The 22,195-nt window shown below is 42.2% G+C and overlaps 1 protein-coding gene across 2 annotated transcripts in view; it reads left to right on the top strand.

Moving 5' to 3' along the window:
- FRK (fyn related Src family tyrosine kinase) overlaps positions 1–22,195 on the top strand; it is an 85,560-nt gene that overhangs the window by 7,800 nt on the left and 55,565 nt on the right. For both annotated transcript variants that reach the window (XM_061623658.1, XM_061623657.1), the window contains one exon: positions 20,171–20,292. In XM_061623658.1, coding sequence (XP_061479642.1) covers positions 20,171–20,292 — 122 coding nt within the window. The remainder of the gene's footprint in view (positions 1–20,170; positions 20,293–22,195) is intronic.

Below are 22,195 nucleotides of genomic sequence, written 5' to 3'. Positions count from 1 at the left end.
GGTACACAGCTTTTTAAAAAAATCACAGCTGATTAGGAAGGTGGGAAATGACTTTCACAAACTACACATAATAGTTGCATGATTGTTTTCCTTAAGGATTTTTGTTTTGAAACCCAGCATCAAAATCACCTTCTCCAAGCCGCTTTTTGCCCCTTGGGAGAGAAAATAGACATATCTGCATCCCCTTGAGGTCAAAAGACAGCTCACAGAAGACAATTCTCCTTAGATTTTGATAGTTTGATCCTGTGATGTGATATAAGGATTTGTTCTGCTAGCAGACTTGTTTCTTCCAATGCTCTCTCTGTGTTTTAAAGATAGAAAGATCTTTCAATTTCAGTTCTGTCAGTTTCTCATTTTTCCAATCCTAAATTCAGTCCACATTTATGCAGCAATTAGCATTTAAAAAAAATCCTCATGAAATTATTCCAGCATTTTAGTGTGAATTTCTCTTCGTAAAAACAATTTTGTAGGCAGTTTTGACTAATGTACATATTGTTGCAAGCAATTTCACATCATATGATGCATTCTTGTATGTTATTTTCACTCATATATTCATTTTTATGCACACTTTCCCCTGACATATTCATTTTTGCAAACATTGATTACTTGGCGAACTGCATTGCAAAATTCAATTAAGTGCAAATTTAGACAGATGGCTGTGTTTCAATTCTCATATTGTTTCTAAAAGTGTGAATTGGATAGATTCGGCTTGAAATGCGAACTGATTCAAATTTCTCATCCATCCTCTCTGTGTGTGATTTTATGTATCTCCTTAGGCAAATGCTTGAAATGGTTTGGCCAACATTTTCAGATTTGTCATGAAAATATCTAGAAAGCTTCCTTCTGCACACTATGATTTACTTTTTAATGACCTGAATTATATTAATTCCTAGCTCCATAAATAAATGTAGCTTCAATACATACATTATTGAAGACCCATTTGGAATGGTTGCCTTAAGTATCCCAATATGGTTTGAGCTGCAAAGTATTAATTTTAACTTTCTAGTAGTGCTAGTTCATTTATTTAGTATGGACCATAACAAAATATGAACTTTGAACATGGTGATGTTCCTAATGAAATGTATATGCTCGCTTGCTCTTTCTCTCTTCTATGCCTTGTTTTGGATTATATTCTGCACTGCAAACAGGAACCATGGAAACCAGCAAATCACCTGTCCTTGCGTTATTAGTGCCAATTGTTTTACCTAAACATGAAAATGACCCTCTGCCAATGTATTATGGACAACAAATGATACCCAGGTGTACTGTTAATTTTAATAACCTAAACCATCTAGGGATGACTGTGACTGAAAACAACCTTCTTTTTTTTCTTTTCTAAACTATCACAAAACCTCTAGTATTCCTTCAGGCTTGCTGTCTAAAAAAGGCCTTTTTGGCAAACATTAATTAAAATGTGAGTTTAAATATCAATTAAATGTAACATGTCAATTAGAAAGTTGCACAGTGCTTAAGTACTGGGAATTAAGGCTACAATCCTATACCAAATTACCTGGAAGTAAGCCTCATTGACCTCAGTGGATGCCTCCATCTAGGTAAATATGTATTGGACTGTGGCATCAATCTATGAAAATGTATAGTAACAACAGCTTGAGTTATTACAGATTTATGTAATGGGCCCATTCTGAGTAAAAATCATTTTGTTATGATTAATCACACCAGGCACTTCTAGAGTACATCATGACTATAGGGATATTTTGGTTCTCACAACAGTGTTGCTGTAATCTTACTATGAGGCCACGTTCCCTCATGGGCAACCTTCCAGGGGATACATGCCAGTGGTGCATTCCCTCCACCTCATGGAGGCAAAAGGTGAGTGACTCTTTATCAAAGGTGTAGTCATTTGGGATCTCAGGGTTTTTAGACCCCCATACTTTTTTGGGAGCACGGTCCCTATGTCTCCAGCACCCTATGAACCAATCAACACTAAAGGGGAATGTGCTAGCCACTGAGAAGAGTCTTCTAAGATGCTTCCTTGTCCTTTCCTGCTGATTGGAACCAAGCAGAGTGAAAGAAGGTGTGTCGGCCACTAAGAAGACTCTTTTCAGTAGCTGACACTCTCACCTTTCATGCTGATTGGCTCCTAGGGACATCTGTTGTTGTGGGAGAAGGCATTAACAAGGATTTCATTCTCAATCCAGCAGCAAAAGTAAAAAAAAAAAGGAGGGGGGAGAGGTGTGGCTGTGACTATTATTACTTCTGAATTTGCTACTTCATTACTGCTCTATATGTAATAGACTACATCCCAACCACACAAAACGTCAGATGTTTCTACACACACAGTCACATCTCTCTATCCAGGTAACCAAGAAGCATTAGCACCCTTCAAGGATACATTCGAGGCAGACAAAACCACACAAGGATGGTGCAGAGCAAGGCCAGCAAGGGTGAAGCTTGGGGAGGGTATGGCCTGGACAAAGTCCTGGGGGCCAGAATGAGAGGGGGGGAAGGGACTATAGGGCTGCATTTGTGCCACCCCAAGGCCTGAGATTCCCCACTGGGTAGAATATTGGAAATTGTCTCACTTTCTAGGAGAAAAGACAACAGAGTACTAGTAATCAAATTGTAGGAGTTATTTTGTTGTTTGACAGAATGTGGTTCCGCAAAGACAGGTTAGACAAGGAACAAAAGGTATGGGATCCCGAGATGATCTTGTTGTAAAAGGTAGGTGAACAGTAAAAACTAAGGGAAAAAACTTTTGTGTTGCAAGTGGCTCTGAGCCTATAGAATAGCCTGGATACAAATGACAGAATCAGTTCAATTCCCATTTTGCAGATGGCAAACTAGGAATGATAGTAGCTTGTTTGTACATCCAGGAATATAAACCTACATTAAAGTCAAGCTACTTGCTGGATCAAGGATGCCTAACTTATGCATTCTTGGAGATCACCAATCACCAGGGAGTAATATGGGGGTGAAGTGTATTTAACAAAACTGATGCAGGGGTAGGGGGGCCTCTATAAAAAGCAGGACCACTTGGCAGTACAGGCTTCACAGTTCTGGGACACATATTTCCAGGCATGCCCAAACCCAAAGAGAGTTGCTGTTATTAATTTATATAGCACCATCTATCTATGTTGAAGTATCAGGATGAAACAGAAGTAGTGAAAAAACTGTGATAACCGGGATACAAAATTTAAGGTATTCTTAAATTTTGATATTAAGGAAAATGTCTGGAAACACAGTGTAAACTTCTTACATTGTACTAATCTGAGATCTAGTTATGACTAGTTGGGGCCAAAATCTATACAAAATTATAGATTGTTAAATAACCAGCTCTGCTCTAAAATCAGAAAGAGAATCAGAAACCTTTTTAATCAAAGGTAGCATTTTCGACATCTAAAGCTTTGTAGTTTAATATCAACAAGACAATGAAAAGATTGCTGGAATTTAAAATATCCATTCATCCTCTATTATTGGTTGTGACATATACAATAAATAATAGGTACTGAGGATTGTTATGCCAATTGCTGCTAAAATTATCTATACTAAGCACTAGATGGACTGAGAGATTCCCATGACTGTACAATGGAAAACCAAAGCACACAAGCATGCTATTGTGGTTAAAAGAATAGACTTTGAGAGATGGAAGGCAAAAAGTGTAATATTTATTGATTGTTGGTGTAACCAGGCATGTATAGCAATTTATGATAATCATATGTTTAATTTGTTATAAATCATTATTGATGAAATAGTTTTTTGTATATGGATGTCTGTCATGCATATGTATGTACCACCTATAGATTACACTGTAATGACAAAAAACCCAGTGACATTTGTATAATTTAGTAGCAATAAATGTCACCTCCTATCTTAAACTGGAGGCGTTATCTGTAATGTATCCAAATGTACTTTGCCCTATTTTGTAAACAAGGATTTTTTTAAACAATCAGTAGCATATTTACTTTTAGGAGACTGACAGTGCAATCTTAAGCATGTCTATTCAGAAGTAAGTCCCATTGAGTTTCATGGGGCTAACTCCCAGCTACTTACTCCCAGTATTGTATCATGAAAACATTTAAATCAAATGAAATTGCATGAGAAATGTCTTTTTGAAAGAACACAAGATGTAAAATCTGATTATTCCAATGATTGCAAACAGAGTACTCAGGATGTGATTGATTAAAAAAGAGGAAAACTTATGAATTCAGATTAATATAATGTGATGTGCCAGACTACATTTGTGAAGGAATTCAGGCTTCAAACAGTGCACAGTTTGATCATACAGTATTGAGTAAAACTATAAATGAGGATCTCGCAGTAGCCTGGAACCCTTTAAACGCTGTTATAAATTTAAATGCTGTATGTATTTCACACACACATATGGAGACATTTAGTAACTAGGAATGGGCAAATACTAAATGCTCACCTTGAAATCCATAAGGCATTCCCAAGAGTTCAACAGTTAATGCTCATGGGAATGCAGTGGCTGAGACCTCCCTGTCTGCTCCCCTTCTCTTTTCCCAAGGGGGATTTTGTTTTAATCTTTATTTCCTGCCACATGAAAGGTCCATCAGACCCTTCCACTGAAGCACTTTCCCACCTGCTGGTCCCTTCCCCAAGGTGAGCATCTTTTTCCCTCTGAGGGCAAGGAGATGGGTAATAGGAGGCAGAGTGCAGGACAGTGTGCAAGCAGAACTGAGATGGGGAGCCTGTTTGGGCTGTGCCTGACTTGATTCTGGTCTCCTTTTCCTCTCCCCCAAAACTAGTGCAGAAATGCACAACTCAAAAACACTCTGAGGGGACCGCTTATAGATTTTATTAAGTCAAGAGGGATGCTTTTACATCTATCTTAAAAAGGTTTCTATCTTAGTTCTGAAATTACATTTTCTACATTTCTGAAATTACACCATAACCTCACCTCCTCCCCTTCCCTATATTTGTTTAACATAACACCCTGCCAAGAAGAGTCTTACAAAGCTTGTTGACCATTTTGTAACTTTTTGGTTTTTCCTAATAAAGGATTTGATGATGATGATGATGATAACCAGCACAGCTGCAAACATTTTATTAAAAAATATAAAAGACCGATTCACTTTAAAGCTTTATGTTTCTGGCATTTTCATTGCAAAATCATAAACTGTCTCCCCAAAGTCTATTTCTCTTATAACCTCACACTTGATAGACAAATAGCAAAGTGGCTTAATTGTTAAATTGGTAGGTGGATTGGGCCCTGAAAAGGCAGAAAACCAGAAGAAGGCAGTGATGGAGAGACAAGGCTATTAAAATAGGAGCAAGGTTGACAGTGAATGACGGTAGTCACCAGATTAAGGAGGCAGGTCCAGCACTAGCACGATGGTAATCTTTTTATTTTGTCTCATTTAAGTGAATGATTGCCGTTCACTCCGCTCCTGCAAATCTTTTCCAGTAAGGACAAAAACATAGGAACTGTACAAAGAAGCAAGCTATATCCCCAGTAGTTCTTGCAGTGTGTGTGATACATAAGCCTTTTCTTCTGGCATACACCATGTTATAATGAAGGACATTGGAATAAAAATAACTTTTATAGCACGCTTAAGCTTTGATCCTAATTAAATTTACTAAGGAGTTATTCCAGTTATCTGACACAGTAGGACTTGCTTATGACGAAACAGGATTACATTGTTAGAGTTCAGAGTGCCTTGCAGTTGCAGTCCATAAAGTCTAATCTGGAAATGGACTGCCTTCAAGTCGATCCCGATTTATGGCGACCCTATGAATAGGGATTTTATGGTAAGCAGTATTCAGAGGGGGTTTACCATGCCTCCTTTTGAGGCTAGTCCTCCCCAGCTGGCTAGGGCCTGCTTAGCTTGCCACACCTGCACAAGCCAGCCCCTTCCTTGTCAGCAACTGCCAGCTGGGTGGCAACTGGGCTCCTTGGGACTATGCAGTTTGCCCACAGCTGCACAGGTTGCAGGGCACGTAACCCCTGAGCCACTCACTGTGGAGTGATCTTTAGCTGGCCCTCGACACCCAGGAGACACACATGAGGATTTGAACTCACAGACTCTCGACTGCCAGCCAGGCTCTCCTCCCCACTGTGCTATACCAGTTTACAAGGTCTAATCTAGCGGCAGGGAATCTCAAACTCTGAGGCAAAGTGTAGGCCTCCAGATCTCTCTCTATCTGGTCCTCAAACTCTCTCAAGGTCGCACCCCTTCCCCATGCCACCCTGCTGACTGGCCCTCTTCTATGCCCTCCTTAACGACTTTGTCTTGCTGGAATGTGTCCTTGAACTGTGATAAATGCCTCATGCTTACCTGGAGGGAGGAACGTGTGTGTGTGTAGAAACCTCTGAATTTTGCCTCTCTGGAATGTAGTCTCCTATACAAAGTTAAGATCAGTTGTTGCTTCATCTGCTTTTGCCTCTGACCCTGCCCACCACTGGAATGCAGGCCCTGGAAAAGTGCCCATAAGGAAATGTGGCCCTTCGGCTGAAAAGATTCCCCACCCGTGGCCTAATCCTTCCAACTGTCTATGAGATGCCCAAGAGAGAGATTTCTCTCTCTCTCTCTCTGGGAATACCCTGTTGTCTGCCACTGACTTCCAGGATAAAACTCACAACCTCAGGGTCTTTGTTCTACACTCTAGTTGCAGGCTTGTGCTGGCATTTTAGAGAGAAATATGTTCTTTGAGATGGAACAGGCGAGATGAAATACTGATGCCACTGCTCTTCTCAATGACGGGCATTACCTCTTTGTGGATGTGTTTTTCCTTCCACCCTCTTCCTTCTGTTTTCTGTCTTCACCTACTTTGCGACCAAAATAACTCTCCTTTATTAAGAAGCTTAAGTGGGTGGTAGTGATTAATAGTCTCTAGATGTCATGCTTTGGATGGCACAGATACCTCCTATTTGTTGCTACAATAATTAGGTTATTCAGCTGCATGAATTGGATCAACAAGCGTGATTCATAACCTTACATATCAAGTGGATTATGTACAAAGAAAAATAAATTATGCAGACCAACATAGCTATCTCTGAAAAACTTGAAGTGCTGGTTTTCTGCAGATCAAAAATGGATTTTTTTTAATTATGAGGATTAAGTGATCTAAACAGAATATGTGGTCTGTTTGTGTGCTTTAAAGCTGATTTCTTTAACAGGCCTCTTCCCTTTGGTGATACTAAATGAAAGAGGTTTTAATATATTTTCAGAAAAATCAAGTAGCATTTCTGAGTGGGTTTTTTAAAATTGCTTTTGCTTAAATCAGCCTATGCACTGATTCCTATGCCTCATGCTTTAAAAAAAAAAAAATCAGTGATGGCGCTGCAGGCAATAGAGGCACAAAGTTCACAAATAAATGGAAGGGTGTAAATCAGCTACAAATAGAGATGATAAGTTTAGGGTAGTGCAAAATGTATATAGACATGAATAACAGCATGAGATAAGAAAAAAGGGGAAGGATTACTGTGTTGTTCCATAAATCTGTTCACATTAGAAAGTTTTCCAAATCACCTATGTATGGAACCCTCCATAAAATGAGGAACAATTAAATCTAGGGATTCTGAAACAAATTGTTGAGACCCCAACTCAAATGGAAAAGTCATTTCTTTCCTGGACTCTTGAACTCAGCCTAAGAAGCTAGTCAGTATGACTCTGGAATATGGGCTGGTGTGAAAGTTTGGGTTTAATGTCCTGCCACTGCCATCACACTGTGGAGGGTTGGGTTTTGCATATTGTTCCTTCCACCAATCTATGGAGGCTGTGTTTCTTTATAGCCATTAATGCCACCAAATGTGGAATATCTGTCTTACCATCAGGGTCGGCGCCAGATGGTGGCCAGGATGGACCCTTGCCAAGGGCCCCTCGTTAGGGTGGGTAGGTAGCGCTCCCTTCCGTGATCTGCTGCAGTGTCGGCTCCTGACCCTGCCATGGATCACAAGAGGGAGCTCCCAGACACCCCCCTTACTGCCATGCAGGCCCGCAATGCTCGTCTATATGCCCTACCTCTCTCTCCCTTGACTTAAATGTTGGTTGCGCTGTGGGCGCAAGCTTGCCATCAAGCAAGATGGTGGCCAAGGTTTCCCTCAGGGGTTGATTCTCCTTCCACTGTCTTGGCTGATGGCAGAGATGCACGTGCATGGTACACATGTGTGCCATCAACCAAGATGGCGGTGGAGGCATTAGCCCCTTAGGGAAGCCTCGGCTGCCATCTTGGTTGATGGCAGGCTTGTGCCCACAGCGCAACCAACATTTACATCAAGGGAGAGGTAGGTAGGACATGCAGGCGGGCATCACGGGCCTGCGCAGCAGTAGGGTGGGTGTCTGGGAACTCCCTCTCTGCGATCCATGGCAGGGTCAGGAGCTGACGCTGCCATGGATTGTGGAAGATAAATAGGTGGGGCATGCGTGTGGATGCCGCTGTCCAGGACAGGCTGGTGCCCAAGGGTACTGGCATGCCTGGGGCCGGCCCTGCTTATCATTCTTGCCTCATAAAGTATATTATAAATAAACCTCAATTCTTTAACTCTTAAGTTTTCTCTGCCACCATTACATTTCTAACAAAACTTTAATCCCTCTAGCACACAATGAATTATACAGTAGTGGGATCAGGGCTAGCTCCAGACATGCCAGGGTCCTTGGGCACCAGCTTGCCCCAGGTCCTGGCGCACGCTCACACACACCAGCGTGCACACACGCACCTACCTGTCTGTCTCAGAGAGGGAGCTTCTTCTGCCCGCCCATTCGTTGGCTCTGTCTCTCCTGTCTTTTGCGGCTGTGTGGGCTGCTGCACGTGCACATCTTTATCATCAATCAAGATGGCACTGGAGGCTTCAGCCCCTTAGGGAAACCTTGGTCACCATCTTGGTTAATGGCAGTCCTGCATGTGCAGCCCACGCAGCCTCAAAAGATAGGAGACACAGGCAGGTGGAAGAAGCTCCCTTTTTGCGATCCACGGCAGCTACTCTGCCGCGAATCGTGGAAAAGGAGAACTACTCCTTCCCCATTCTATTGAGAGGCCCCTCAGGGGCCTTTGTGGCTCCAGGGGCCCTCGGCCAGGGCCCAACCTGGATGCCCTTTGGGACCAGCCCTGAGTGGGATTATAGGCTGTAGGCTTCAGATGAAGAGACACAGATATTTATTTTTATGCAACCTGCTTAAGGATTTTTGTTCTTGTTGATTAAGCTGTATATAGATCTTGTCAAATAAAAAAATTAAACAAATATAATTGTGTTTAATTCAAAACTTATTTACCTGTAAAGAAAGTTAAACATATAAATGTTAAAATATAGTTTACTAGTCACTTAAATTAGTACTGTTTCTTTAAGAAAGCTACTATACTCTTATCCAACTTTATTTCCTTATTTAAAACCCAGTTACCTACAACCCTTTCCCTAACCCCACCCCCAGTTAACTCTCCCAGAATGACTCAGGAGATAAGATCTAATGTTTTATCTCTGGTCAGGAAGGGTTTCAGACTCCCATTTTCTTGAAATGAACAAAGTTTAGCTGGTACTGGTAGGCTTGCAAGCCTAGCAGGCATGGTCAATGGCCAGGGATGGTGGGAGATGTAGTTCAGCAACATCTGGAGGGCCAAATATTCCCCACGCCTCATCTAACAGCACCCTGCAGCATCAATCTTGTAGACAGTTCCCCTGCTTGATGTTCTAGTATCTGACACTTGGGATGAGGTGGCCTAGACATGTCAATGAATAAGTATAGATGTACTTGGCCTGTGTCCCTTTTATTCACAGCTGCTGAGCATACCTCATAAAAAATATTGGCAGGGCAGCCATGCCAGTCTTTAACAGTGCCCAGACACTAATATCTGGTCCCATTTTAATTAGTGGAATTTAGTGTTAAAGAGGCAAACCACCCTGTAGATATTCACCAGTTAAATATTCAGTTGAAACAATCAAGGAAGGGCTATGATGTGAGTCAGAACAATATGTTTAACGAAAAGCAACAAAAGGGCCTAAGATCAAAAGCAATTCTTGATTGCTGGGTTCTTATTCAAAGATTTATTCTGAGGAATATTCATTTGGTGCTTAGCAGAAACTCTGATGGGGGAAACTGAGCTAGAAATAACAACTTGTTTTTTCAGCACCTGAGCATTCATACTGAGCAATTATAACTGGTTCCATCTCTGTGTGTTGGTGTCTAAGCTTTGGCATATGAAGGGTATTTTTTTTCTCTTGCCCCATTTCAGCCATTAACATAAATTATCTCTTTTCCTGATCTTAGAAGATAAAAGTAAAGCTCTAATGAAAATGATTCCCCCCTTTTACTTTGAGTATGCTTTGGTGATCCAATTTTAGCCTCACAATTACATTCCGTGGTCGGTAAAATGAGTACCCGGCATATGCTGGGGGGTAAAGAAAGGCCAAGGAAGGAACTGGCAATCCCACCCCATATATACGGTCTGCCTTGTAAACATCGCACGACATCACCCTAAGAGTCGGAAACGACTCGCACTATAAGTGCGGGGACACATTTACCTTTTTAGGCCTTCTCAGTCGTTCAGTAACTGTGGCTACCAAATGTATGAAAGAGCTTCCTCCTTCATACATGCTGGATAGCCCTGTCCACTAAATGCCATAGACATATAGGCTCTCCCCACTGGGATGGGTATTCTGATTGACTATCCCCATGAAAGGCTACCTACACATAGACATTTATATCTGCCCTGGCATCACATTTAGACTGATGTCAATTGTACATTGCTCAGGAGCAGAGCTAATGCAACATATTCTAGGGGTCAGGGCTAGTTAGTGCATTCTGAGAAGCAACAGACTTCTGAAGAGGGCTGGTGTGATGTCTGCAAATAAAAAGGAGTGAAAACATGCTGGGAATTGTTACAGAAAAATGATGCTGAACAGTTTGAAACTAAAGGACAATTTAACTCCTGATTTGAAAGTTTTGGGGAATTTTTTTTTTGTACACAACCCTATTTCTAGTACTTCTTTATTCTTCACTCCTTCCAGCTACATACTTTCTGAAGAGTATAACATTACTTTTTTTGTAAACTGTCAGCTTTGCAATATTATGGAGAAAACAATAAGGTATTTTGTAGTTATAGTTCTGCATGTGCCAATAGAAACTTGAACTATAAATCATAATGTCATGAGAGGTGGAATGTTGAAAGATCTCTGAGTGAATCAAGTAAAACATTTCCTATAAGGCTGTATGTGCTCTTACGTTGAAACCAACACACTTCTGGCAGCACTTAGCCTGTTTCTATTTCCTCTTTCCTCTCCCTAGAAACATTACTCATAATTCTTGTTAAAATAAATAAATCACTGTTGTTTCAAAGGCTTCCTCTTGGAATCCACTTTATGATCATACTTCCTGCTACATAGTTTACATTTGTTGATGAACCTTTGACTTTTATACAGGGAACTTTCAGGAGTTTCATCTGCATATCCACCTGCAGTGCCAGAATAACACCCGACTTTGTGATGCTGTGCTCCCTAGTAGTCCTCTTCTGTTAGGATTGGACATGTTGGACACAATCCAGCAAGTGCTCAATTGTTGCAAGAACTCATATTTTCTGTGATTGAGCTTTTTTCTGGTTTATCGCAATGACAATACAGTAGAAATCAGTACTGGTGTATGAGATGAAACTGCACCACTACCCTTCCAGCTCTATTCTGCCTGGGGCTGTAGAGTAAGGTGGCAGCAAAGTTGGAGCTATACGGGTGCACAAGTGGGAATGTTGGATTGGCTCTGCTGATGCAATTGCACGATATAAAAAGGCACAGATTTCTTTTCCAACCCATGTTCACAGAAGGACTGTTTCCCTTCTGCTGCAGTTCAGTTTCCAACAAGAACTACATTATTCATCTCGCTGTCCACTGTGGCTGAATTTTACGTAATAATTAATTACGTTATTATTATGCCATTCCACACCATTTGTTTCAATGCAAAGGAAATATAATGTAAATGGGGGTGGGGAGTCATGTTTGTGGACCAAAAACATCAACAACAGCAAATATTGTATTTGCTGGACTGATTTTTGTTTTGGACATGGAACAAATAAGCAAATTTTGGCCAATTCTACACACATTTAGGTTGGAATTCTCCAGCATCATTAACCTGCATCCCAGCCTCACTGCCACCCTGTTCCAGCCCTTTCCAGATAAGCTGCAGTGACGCCAATGTCAGGAGGGTGGCTCTGTGGCTCCACCCAGCTACCCAGGCTGCTCCTGGCAGAAGTAATGGTAGTTTGCCATTTGTTCTACTTCTCTCAGCTGGTAGCCTGTCAGTGCTGGTTTCCAGTGCAGCATTATAAATTCCCAAAATACCCAGTTTTAATTTTTTAGATAAAGAGAAAGTGTATCTATTGTGCGTGTGTGTGAGTGAGTATGTAAACTTTAAAATCCCAGGTCTGCTACTAGAGCAGACCTGGGATTAAATTCCAGTGCTAGTAGTGGGAGTTTGGGCTTATCCACATGGGAGCATTACTTCCTACTAAAGATGCTGTTTTTACCTCTGTTTTCTATTTGCACCATTCACAGTAAGGGCTCAATGCCAGCAGCAAACACAGTGTTTTCTATTCAGTCTGAGGGGAAGGCTCAATCACGCAGTTTCCTAATGACCACACCCTCTAATTTAACATTTCCACTCCCTCTGGTTGCTTGGCAACAGAGCATGCTCAGGTCGTTCTACCAATTAGTTTCATTTAAAAAAAACAAGCTGGAAGTGTGATTATTTGTATTTTCACTGCTACAATACAGCTGAAATACAAACCTTTGAGCAGTTTTATGCTTTTGCACACAAGGAGGTGGTGGAGGAGAAAAACAAGACACCGTTTGCAGTAACATAAAAAAAGCCTTGCAGAACGGTGAAGAGCAGCCAGAAGTTCTTTGTCAGCCCACAAGAAATGAAATGAAAGAAGGGAGGAGGGAGTGGGCATGGAGATGGGAACGATTGATACACCCACCTAAAAGCATCAGAGCAAAGCGTGTCCAAGCACCAGAGATATGGAGTGAAGATATTTTTCCTTCCCTTTTTGTACTACCAGCGAATTGAGTTAGTATGGATTTACAGGGGGGAAACTGTGATAGCTTCTGTTTGCCAGTAACATCATGTGAACCATGCGAATTAAAAGGGGATGTGAGTAGCACCAAACACACACTAAACCACCATGTAGGTGAACCCTTAGTGTAATTCTTTACCGTTTTTAACTCTATATGCATATCACTATCCCAAACGTTCCCTTCTTTCTACTTTATTGTGTAGCATTAGGGTGCTCTGTTGTGAACCATGATGGGTAAACTACAATGGCAGTGTAGACCTGCACAAAGTATACCTTTTGATAATTTGCTTTAAGAGTTAAGGCGCTTGCAAATTGACTTGTGCAGCTACAAAACCTTGAAAATTGCAACTTAAGGCACTCAGCCATAACTTCTAATTCAATGGTAGAATCAGATGTATTTTTTTAAAAAAAATCTGGTATTGCTTCGAGATCTGCCTTGATTCTGGAACTGTTATTCCAAATTTAAGCAATGAAGCTCAAAATGGACAAGGTTTTGCCGTAAATTCATGGAGGCTTCCTAAAACTTGCATATGTAGATGATATCTTTTCAGTTAAGGCTTAAAAATCTTTGTGCGTGTGATGACGCTTAGACCCAGTGTGGCTGTGGTGTAGTGATTAGGAAATCAGACTACTAGCAGGGAGTCTCAGGTTTAAGACCCCACCCCCCTAGTGCTTGAGCCATTAACCTCACATGATTATAGTGGGGATAAAATGGGTGGAGGAGCACTATGCACATCATCCTGAGCTCCTTGGATGAGGGTTAAATAATAGCAATTATGATTATGTTGGATCCAGGCTTAGTCATGCTTAGAGGAGACCCAGTAAAATCAATGGAATTTAGTCATTGCTAATATAAGTACCATTGATTTAAGTGGGCCTACTCAGCCAAGTCTGGATCTAACTAATAATAATGGCACAGAGGTTTTGTGGTAGCTGAATGAGCTGCCATTGGTTTCCAGGAGCAAAGGTATAGTCATGCAGGGTCTCAGGGGGTCTTAGACCCTTACTTTTTTGGGACCAGGGTCCCAATGTCTCCAGCATCCTACAAGCCAATCAGCATGAAAGGAAGTGTGTTAGCCACTGAGAAAAGTCTTCAAACATGCTTATTTCCTGCTGATTGCTGCCAGTCCGAGTGAAGGGAGGCAAGCCAGTCACTGAGGAGACTCTTCTCAGTGCTAACACTCTCCTCTTTCATGCTTATTGGTTCCTAGGCATTAATAAGAATCTTATTCCCAACCCCACAGCAAAAAATGTGTGTGTGGGAGTCATGGCTGTGATCAGCATGAAGGGACCCTGTACTTCTGAATTTGCCACTACACTAATATCCAGGAGGTATGGAGGAGAATTGTGTTCAGTCCTCATTTTCTTGCACTTCTAACTGAATTTGATGATACAGATTTTAGCTAAAAAAAAGTACCAGAATGCATGAAAAAAGGATAAAATATGTTTAGAATTGCATTAAGACAACATTGAGATGAAATATGCATTTAAGTACCCAATTTTATGATAAGATACTTATTCAAATATATATTTTAAAATTATTTTTCATACAGATTGTTTTGTGTGTGGGTTTTTTTTAATTCCACAGATGCAAAACCAGGGCAGAATGGATCTGTGAATCAACACTTGTGAAACTGACATGGATCAGAAATAGACTGAAAAGTCCTTTCCTAGTTTCCAGTAAGCTTTTGTGTTTATTCAACCACTAAATTCTGGTTTAAGCAGAACTTGTCAACATCTCTAATTAGAATCCTGCTGTTTTGAATTATAGTGTCTTGTTTAAACACCAATTGCAAAAGAGGAAAAGAGCCAGGTGAGCTCTAGTATCGTATGGCCTTTCTCTGTTACAATGGCCACACAATAGCCAGCTGCCCTGTTAGCAAGGAAAGAGGCAGGTAAGCTGCAGTCTCTGACCACCATCACCATTTGCTGTTTGTGTCGCTTACCTCTTAGGGCTGGATCTCTCCATTTGAAAGCAGACAATGTAAGGACTAGATGTACCAGGGATTCAAAAGTTGTTTGGGGACGCATAAATCTGTTTTTCTTTGTAACATTCACTGTGCTCTAAAAGAGGGGAAAGTTGAATGGAAGAACTTCTCAACCTTGGTGTGTGTGTGATTGTGAGAGATAAAAAGTGAGACTTGAATAATGGCATGTGCATATGTGTAAGATCATGGAATGAATATGTGAAAAATGCTTTCCAGTCACATTTATTTCTCTTTAAAATAATGTTTTTTTAAAAAAAAAAATAGTTAAGGTTTAACATTCTTTGCTTCCTCTCACCTTTTTATATACCTAACTCAGGTTGCTTATACGTTATCATAGGCATATTATTCAGGGAAAAACTTGGTTCTTTGGGTTGTTCATGCTGGTTTTAGTAAAGTTTTGTACTGTTTAAAAAATGTAATGAAATGTTTGTTTTTAATCTTATTTTAAAATTGTGCTGTGGTTTGTTTGGTTGTGTACGTTTCTGTAAACTGCTTTGGGAAGCAGTTTGTTCAAAAGTGGTCTGTAATCTAAACAACGAAATGTAAACTACTGCACTTATAGGATAGGATAGGGCATACCCAGATGAAAATCAGCAGCAGGGCAGTGGCGCTTACCTGATCTCTCATCACCACTGTCGCTGCAACTTACCAATTGGGTGAATGGTGAGGTTGGCCTGGTACAAACACACTGGTGCGAGTCCTGGGTTGGCTTTGCCAATGCATTTGCACCATGCTGACCTCCCCCCGCCACATTCCTCCCTGCAAGCTTTAGTAACTCTGATGACGAGTCAAGAAAGCTCTGTCACCTTCCTGACCACTAGGGATGAAAAATAATGCATCTCCCAGCATTCAACAATTATGGTTAATAAAAGTAGCATAGCTTTAGCACACCAGATATCTAAAACCCCTCTATAAATTTATTTGTGGTGTGTCCAGTTTGTAGTAAAGAAGAAATGATGATTGTACCATATAACCAGTTGTTGCAATATTATTTTCAGTGGTGCATATAGTGACGAGGAGATATTCACCTGGCCTCCACATTGGATATTGTCAAAAATGTTGACATTAATATCAAAATATCAATATTTTTAAAGGAAATGTTGATGAATTAAAGGAAATATCGATAACAATATCAATATTACTATAAACAGTGTTGTGCACCACCCCAGTCTCTAAGCAGTGAGAGATCTAAAGGGGTCCCTACGCTTGCCCAGGGTTTGGTTTCCTTGGAAAGAAGGTCAGCGGAGACTGTGGGGTCTTTTAGGAAATATTTTTTTTATTTAAACACATTCCAACATGAGCTTAAGATGGGGAAAAATGGACTGCTTTCAAGTCAATTCCAACTTATGGCAACTCTATGAATAGGGTTTTCATGGTAAGCGGTATTCAGAGGTAGTTTACCATTGCCTTCCTTAAGCTTAAGTTTAAGGTTAAGGTGGAGGGATTTAAAGCATCAGCAGTCCAATAGATCTTGCTATTTCAGCAGGCTCATAAGAGGCATCCTAAGCCATGGCACGGGGAGCCAGCCTCTCTGCATGTCTCCAGTTCCCAGCCTTTCCTCAGACCAACTAAAAACACAAGCCTCTCATTTGGCCCCAGGAGGGGGGGCTCTCCTGAAGAGTTTCAATAACAACAGGATCTCCCTGGCCCATTTACTAGTTAATGGATACTTGATAGACCCATTCGCCCACCTGGCCACTCTCTTAGATTAAAAAAGAAACTCATCTGACCAGCTGAGCATGTTTCTCTGCTGCAGAGCCCACCTCCAGGTGCGCTCTGCTCCAAATCGGGGGGCTGGAAAGGGACTCACAGAAATCTCAATCCCCAAACCCATAACACTACCCCCTTCCCTGACGAAGGTCTGTCCCAGACCAGCAAACAACAGAATAACAGCTTTTCCTATAAAGAAATAACAGATACAGGTTAATAAGACATTGAAATATACACCCTCAAAAGCATAGTCATAATACAGTCGCATTTCCACACGAGAACAAAAAATGTCCATTCCTTTACAGCAAATTTTCAATTAACTGCTCTCTCTTAGGCTTCCTCTTCTTTCTTGGAGCTCCCAGTCACAGTTCTGCATCCAAACCACTTACCCAGTCCTCATAGTTGGCAGTGCCCAAGAGAGTGAGTTCCCCAACATGTTTAAGCTAGATTACAGCCTCAGTACTGGATATCCTTTGTCCTACCTTGTGCCACTATAGCACAGCGGCCCTCACACACACACACATTTTTTTCCTTGCTCCCCCAAACAGTTGCACACACACAAAATCTAACAGGCATAGTGTAGTAAATCTTAAACATTAAAACATTACTACAAAAACCTATCAGCATAATTCCTAAAAAAATCATTAAACAGTTCATATTCCCACAAACATGAAAAAGCACAAATCAACAGCATTCCAAAAGGCAACACTAAAATCATCAGGAAGAATTCCTACAGCAAATCAGTACACAGTCCCATAAGTACAACCCCCACCCCCAATCCATGCAGTTGCCCGTGTGGCCCTTTGTCTTGGGGCTTCATGGAGTTTCCAGTCCAAGCTGATCCCTGCTGCTTCGGATGCTTCTCCAGGAATACATCTGGTTTTTCATTAGCGCACAGCAGACTGTAGCCATTTTTCTCCCATTCTCTGCTCTGGGAGGAGTCTTTAAGCCAGTCCACTTCATCTGCCCCAAACTCCAAATCAAAGTCCTGCCACAAGTCTTTATCTGGGGGCATCTTCTTCAGGACTAGTTGGCCTAGCCCACCCAGGTTGGCAGAAAGAAATCTTCCTCTCTGCTCTCCCTCACCATCTCCAGTGTAAATCCTGGGCCCAGACAGAGGCAGGTAACCCTTCAGTGTCTCTTGCCCTCCAACTCAAAGGGTGCTGGATGCCTCTCACTGCTGGGTGTGATTAGGGGCTGCACCCTTCATTGGAGATGAATCCCACTCTATAAGACCATTATGGGGCACCCAAGGAGCAAAGTCACTGGGGGATTTTATCTCACCCATGTCACCTGGCGCTGGGAGCTCCTCTTGGACTTGCACTCCCACCTCAGGCTTCTCCTCCTGCACTTTTTCTTGCACTGCCATTTCTCCAGATGCTGGCAGCTCCTCTCGTGCACATGCCTCCAACTTTTTCTCCTGCACTTTCTCTTCTACAGCTGGCACACAGAAATCCATCAACAGCTGCTCCTCTCCTGCTTGTAGTTCACCTTTCCCAAGGCCTTTTCCTCCTGTGCTACTTCTTCAACAGCAGATATACATGGAGCAGAGAAATCTATGAGCAATATCTCTTCTCTAGCCTGTATTCCACTTTCTTCCAAGGCATCCTCCTCTTCGTTTGCCAGCCTGTCCTGCAATTCTTGGGGCTTTACTTCCAGCTTTCTGGTGTCTTCCCCGCTGGCAGGCTCCTGGACAATCAAGGCCTCTTTTTCCACCTCCACACTGACTGCAACTCCACACAGTCCAAGCCCTGCAGCTGCCCATTCATTTCCTGGAACTCTTTAGCCACCTCCATCAGGGTGCTCCGCACAAGGGTTCCTGGGTCATTCTCAACCCCTTGCAGTGGCTGATCAGGCATGACTCTCATTTCCTCACATGGGGTCTCTTTTTTCTCTCCAAAGAGGCTTCCCATTCTCTCTTCAAATTGTTGCTGGTCCTCCTGGCGCTCTAGTTGCCTTTGCTGCCGATCCTCTTGGTGTTCCCGTTGCCGTTGCTGCTGATCCTCCTGGGGCCACAATTTCACCTGCTGTAGGAGTGCTGCTAGTTCTCCCTCCATTTTGACCAGGCACACCTTGCTCCCAATTCTTCTTGTTATGTTATGTTTTTATTTATGTTATGTTTTATTTCTAGGCCGCCTTTTGGCCAAAAAGGCCCCCAAGGAGGCTTACACACAAATAAAAAACACAAATACAAAATACAAATAAAAACAATACAATTTACAAAAAAGCAAACTAACAAAATTATAGTATTTCTAAAAAGCATCAACAGCTATCCAAAAGCATTCATCTTCCTGGTAAAGGACAGTCCCCAGAAAAATGTCACTGAGAACAGGGGTGAGGGGGCAAAGCAGGTGGAAGAGCTTGCCCCTTGATGGTCCCAGCAGTCTCATCCCTGCAACAGTACCTCTCAGTCTGTAGCTCCTCCTGATATGGTCCAGCCAGAGGGGTGGGGCAAGGCAGGTGGAAAAACTTGCCCCTTGATGGTCCCAGCAGTCTCATCCCTGCAGCAGTCCAGGAAACTCAATCCCACTTTGACACCAGTGTTGTACACCACCCCAATCTCCGAGCAGCGTGAGACTTCCAGAGATTTCTGTGCTTACCCAGGGTTTTGTTTCCTTGAAAGAAGGTCAGCAGAGTCTGTGGGGTCTTTATGAAATATGGTTTTTATTTACACACATTCCAACCTGAGCTTAAGATAGAGGGATTCAAAGCATCAGCAGTCCAATAGATCTTGCTTTTTCAGCAGGCTCAAAGGTGGCATCCTAAGCAATGATGCAGGGGGCCATCCTCTCCAGTTCCCAGCCTTTCTTCAGACTAGCTAAAAACACAAGCCTCTCATTTGGCCCTGGGGGGGGGCTCTGCTGAAGAGTTTCAGTAACAACAGGATCTCTCTGGCCCATTCGCAAGTTAATGGGCACTTCATAGATTAACAAAAGAGACTCATCTGACCAGCGGAGCAGGTTTCTTCACTGCAGAGCCCACGTCCAGGTGCAGGGTTCCAAATCAGAGGCTGGAAGGGGACTCATAGAAATCATCTACCTCAGCCCCCAAAACCATAACAGTATTTTAAATGGAAATGGACTGCCTTCAAGTTGATTCTGACTTATGGCGACCCTATGAATACAGTTTTCATGGTAAGCAGTATTCAGAGGGGGTTTATCATTGCCTTCCTCTGAGGCTGAGAGGCAGTGACTGGCCCAAGGTCACCCACTGAGCTTCATGGCTGGGTGGGGATTCAAACCCTGGTCTCCCAGGCCGTAGTCCAACATTCTAACCACTACACTACACAAGCTCTCAACAATACTTTAGACATGGATTTTTTTTTTTTTTAAATGATCCATTTCTGAAAATAGCAGCAGAAAATCACAGCATAAAAATCCAATCCACAATGATAGTGAATAAACAAATTAATGGAAAATATGGTACCAAATCCGAATTGGGCAGAATTTTAGCAGCTTTGATCAGTAATTAGTTCTACATCCTTCTTCCTATTTTAGGTGGTTTTTTGGTGGTTTTAAGCGAGCAGATGCCGAGAAACAGCTACTATGCCCTGAAAACCAGGAGGGAGCTTTCCTCATCAGAAGCAGTGAAAGTCAAACGGGTGAATTTTCTCTTTCAGGTATTGCTACTATTTTTCTTCTTCTTTCTCCTGGTAAATATATTATAGTCTTCAATTAATTTGTCCTGGGTTTGTTCATGTAAAATCTGCAATTGCTTCTTTCACAAAGATACATTGGCAATAACTGCTAGGACCTAATAACTTTTAAAACTTTTTAATTGTTCTTTGCTTATAAATGTATGCATGCATATGTGTCCCAGGCCTTCTAACAGTGCAAGAGGATGCATGCCTACTCATAAGTGAGTGAATTGAGCAGGGGCTTACAGCCAGGTAAATGGATATAGGTTTACTGCCTAAGCTTTTCTGAGCAACAATGGAAGACTTCATTGTGCTTGCAGGGAGTGAGCTCTTAGGGCTAACCCTGCCATTAGGCAGAATGAAGCAAGTGATTTTGGATGTCGTGAAAGGGCAGCAAATTATTGGTTATTTAATTCCTTATGTGTCAGCTCTGCACTGAGACAGCAGTGCTGGTGGGGGCTGGAAATTCCTGGGTATTTACCAGGGCGGGAAAGTCTTTAGCTGGCAGTCTGGTCGTAAATCTGCCAGGCTAATGAGGATGAAGCATGATAAGGGCAAGGCCCTTTCCAAGCTTACGTGCCAAGCCAGGAGTCCAGAAGTGAGGTCAGTAGAGGTCCGGGTTCAATTGCCAAGGGATCAGTCCAAGATAAGATTCAGGGAAACTAGAAACACACAAAGCCACGCCTGACATTGTAGTCAGCAACAAGCTGAACCCAAGGTTTGACTTTTAAGGAGCAGGTTTGTCAGCGGGTGTGAGCCATCAGCGTTTTGGCCTTAAGTGGACAGGCCTGCCCCTCTTCTGCCTGACCTTCTGTTGTCTACGTTGTGCAGGTGAGGGGGGAGTATCTTGTTCCCTGTCTGCGTCTGGCTGAAGGGCTTCAGCTGTGTTGGGGTGCTCTGCAGCTGAGGGGGAGAAGGAGCTGGGTTCTCAGGAGTTTCCTCCGTTTCTCCTTCTGGGTCTGCTGCTGTTACTCCTGAGTCATCCTCATCTGATGAGTCCTCTGACGGGGCCATGACATTATGCTGGTATTCAGCTAAGGCCTACTCAGAGCAGACCCATCAAAATTAATCCATCTAAGTTAGCCATGTATATTAACTTCAGCAGGTCTACTCTGAGTAGGACTAGTCTTGAATTTTTTCATTGTAAGTGAAGCAGGGAGGTGCTTATAGGATTTTATGTCTCAGGTGACAAAACTACTTTTGACATGGGGCAAGGGAATTTGTTGTAAAATGTATAGGGTGGCCCTGGCCCCGTGGAATCTGGGTTCTTCTCATACAAGTTTTATTATTAACTTTTAAGGGTTTTTTCCTGTTTTGTGTCCCTTGGGACAGGTCTATCATCCAAAATCAATGAAATCAGTGAATAATATGTTTTATTTTTTATTTTAATTATCATATTTATAACCCATCTTTCCCCCAAGGAGCTCAAGGTGGCATACAAACATGGTTTCCCCCCTCCTGACTCTATCCTCACAACAATGTTGGGGAAGGCACAGCAGCAGCAACCACTTGGTTGTGTACTTCCATTGGAGGACAGAGCTGTGTGTGTCATGTGGCCTGTCCTGCACCACCATGACTAGCTTATGGCCCTCAGATATGGTGGACGATGCTCTCCTGTTGCCAGTATTGAAATAAGATTCAATTGCCTACCCAATTGGCTTCAGTACATGGAAAGATGGAGGCACCATCTTGTCCTTCACCTGAAGCAACAAAATGTCTTGGACTCGCCCTGTGCAGAATGTCTCCCTATAGGTTCCTTGCTTTCTCTGCAGATCCCCAAACCCTCTCACTCCACCATGTATATGGATAAAATGCTTCATTAGAAACAAGAAACATATGTTGTTAATTAGACCCCCAGAAAAAATGTCATACCTAACATATGTAA

This window comes from Rhineura floridana, chromosome 4, assembly GCF_030035675.1.
Source record: "Rhineura floridana isolate rRhiFlo1 chromosome 4, rRhiFlo1.hap2, whole genome shotgun sequence".
In the NCBI taxonomy this organism is placed as follows: domain Eukaryota; kingdom Metazoa; phylum Chordata; class Lepidosauria; order Squamata; family Rhineuridae; genus Rhineura; species Rhineura floridana.
The sequence above is the reverse complement of the archived record's forward strand: the minus strand, read 5'-3'. Positions and strand labels throughout refer to the sequence as shown.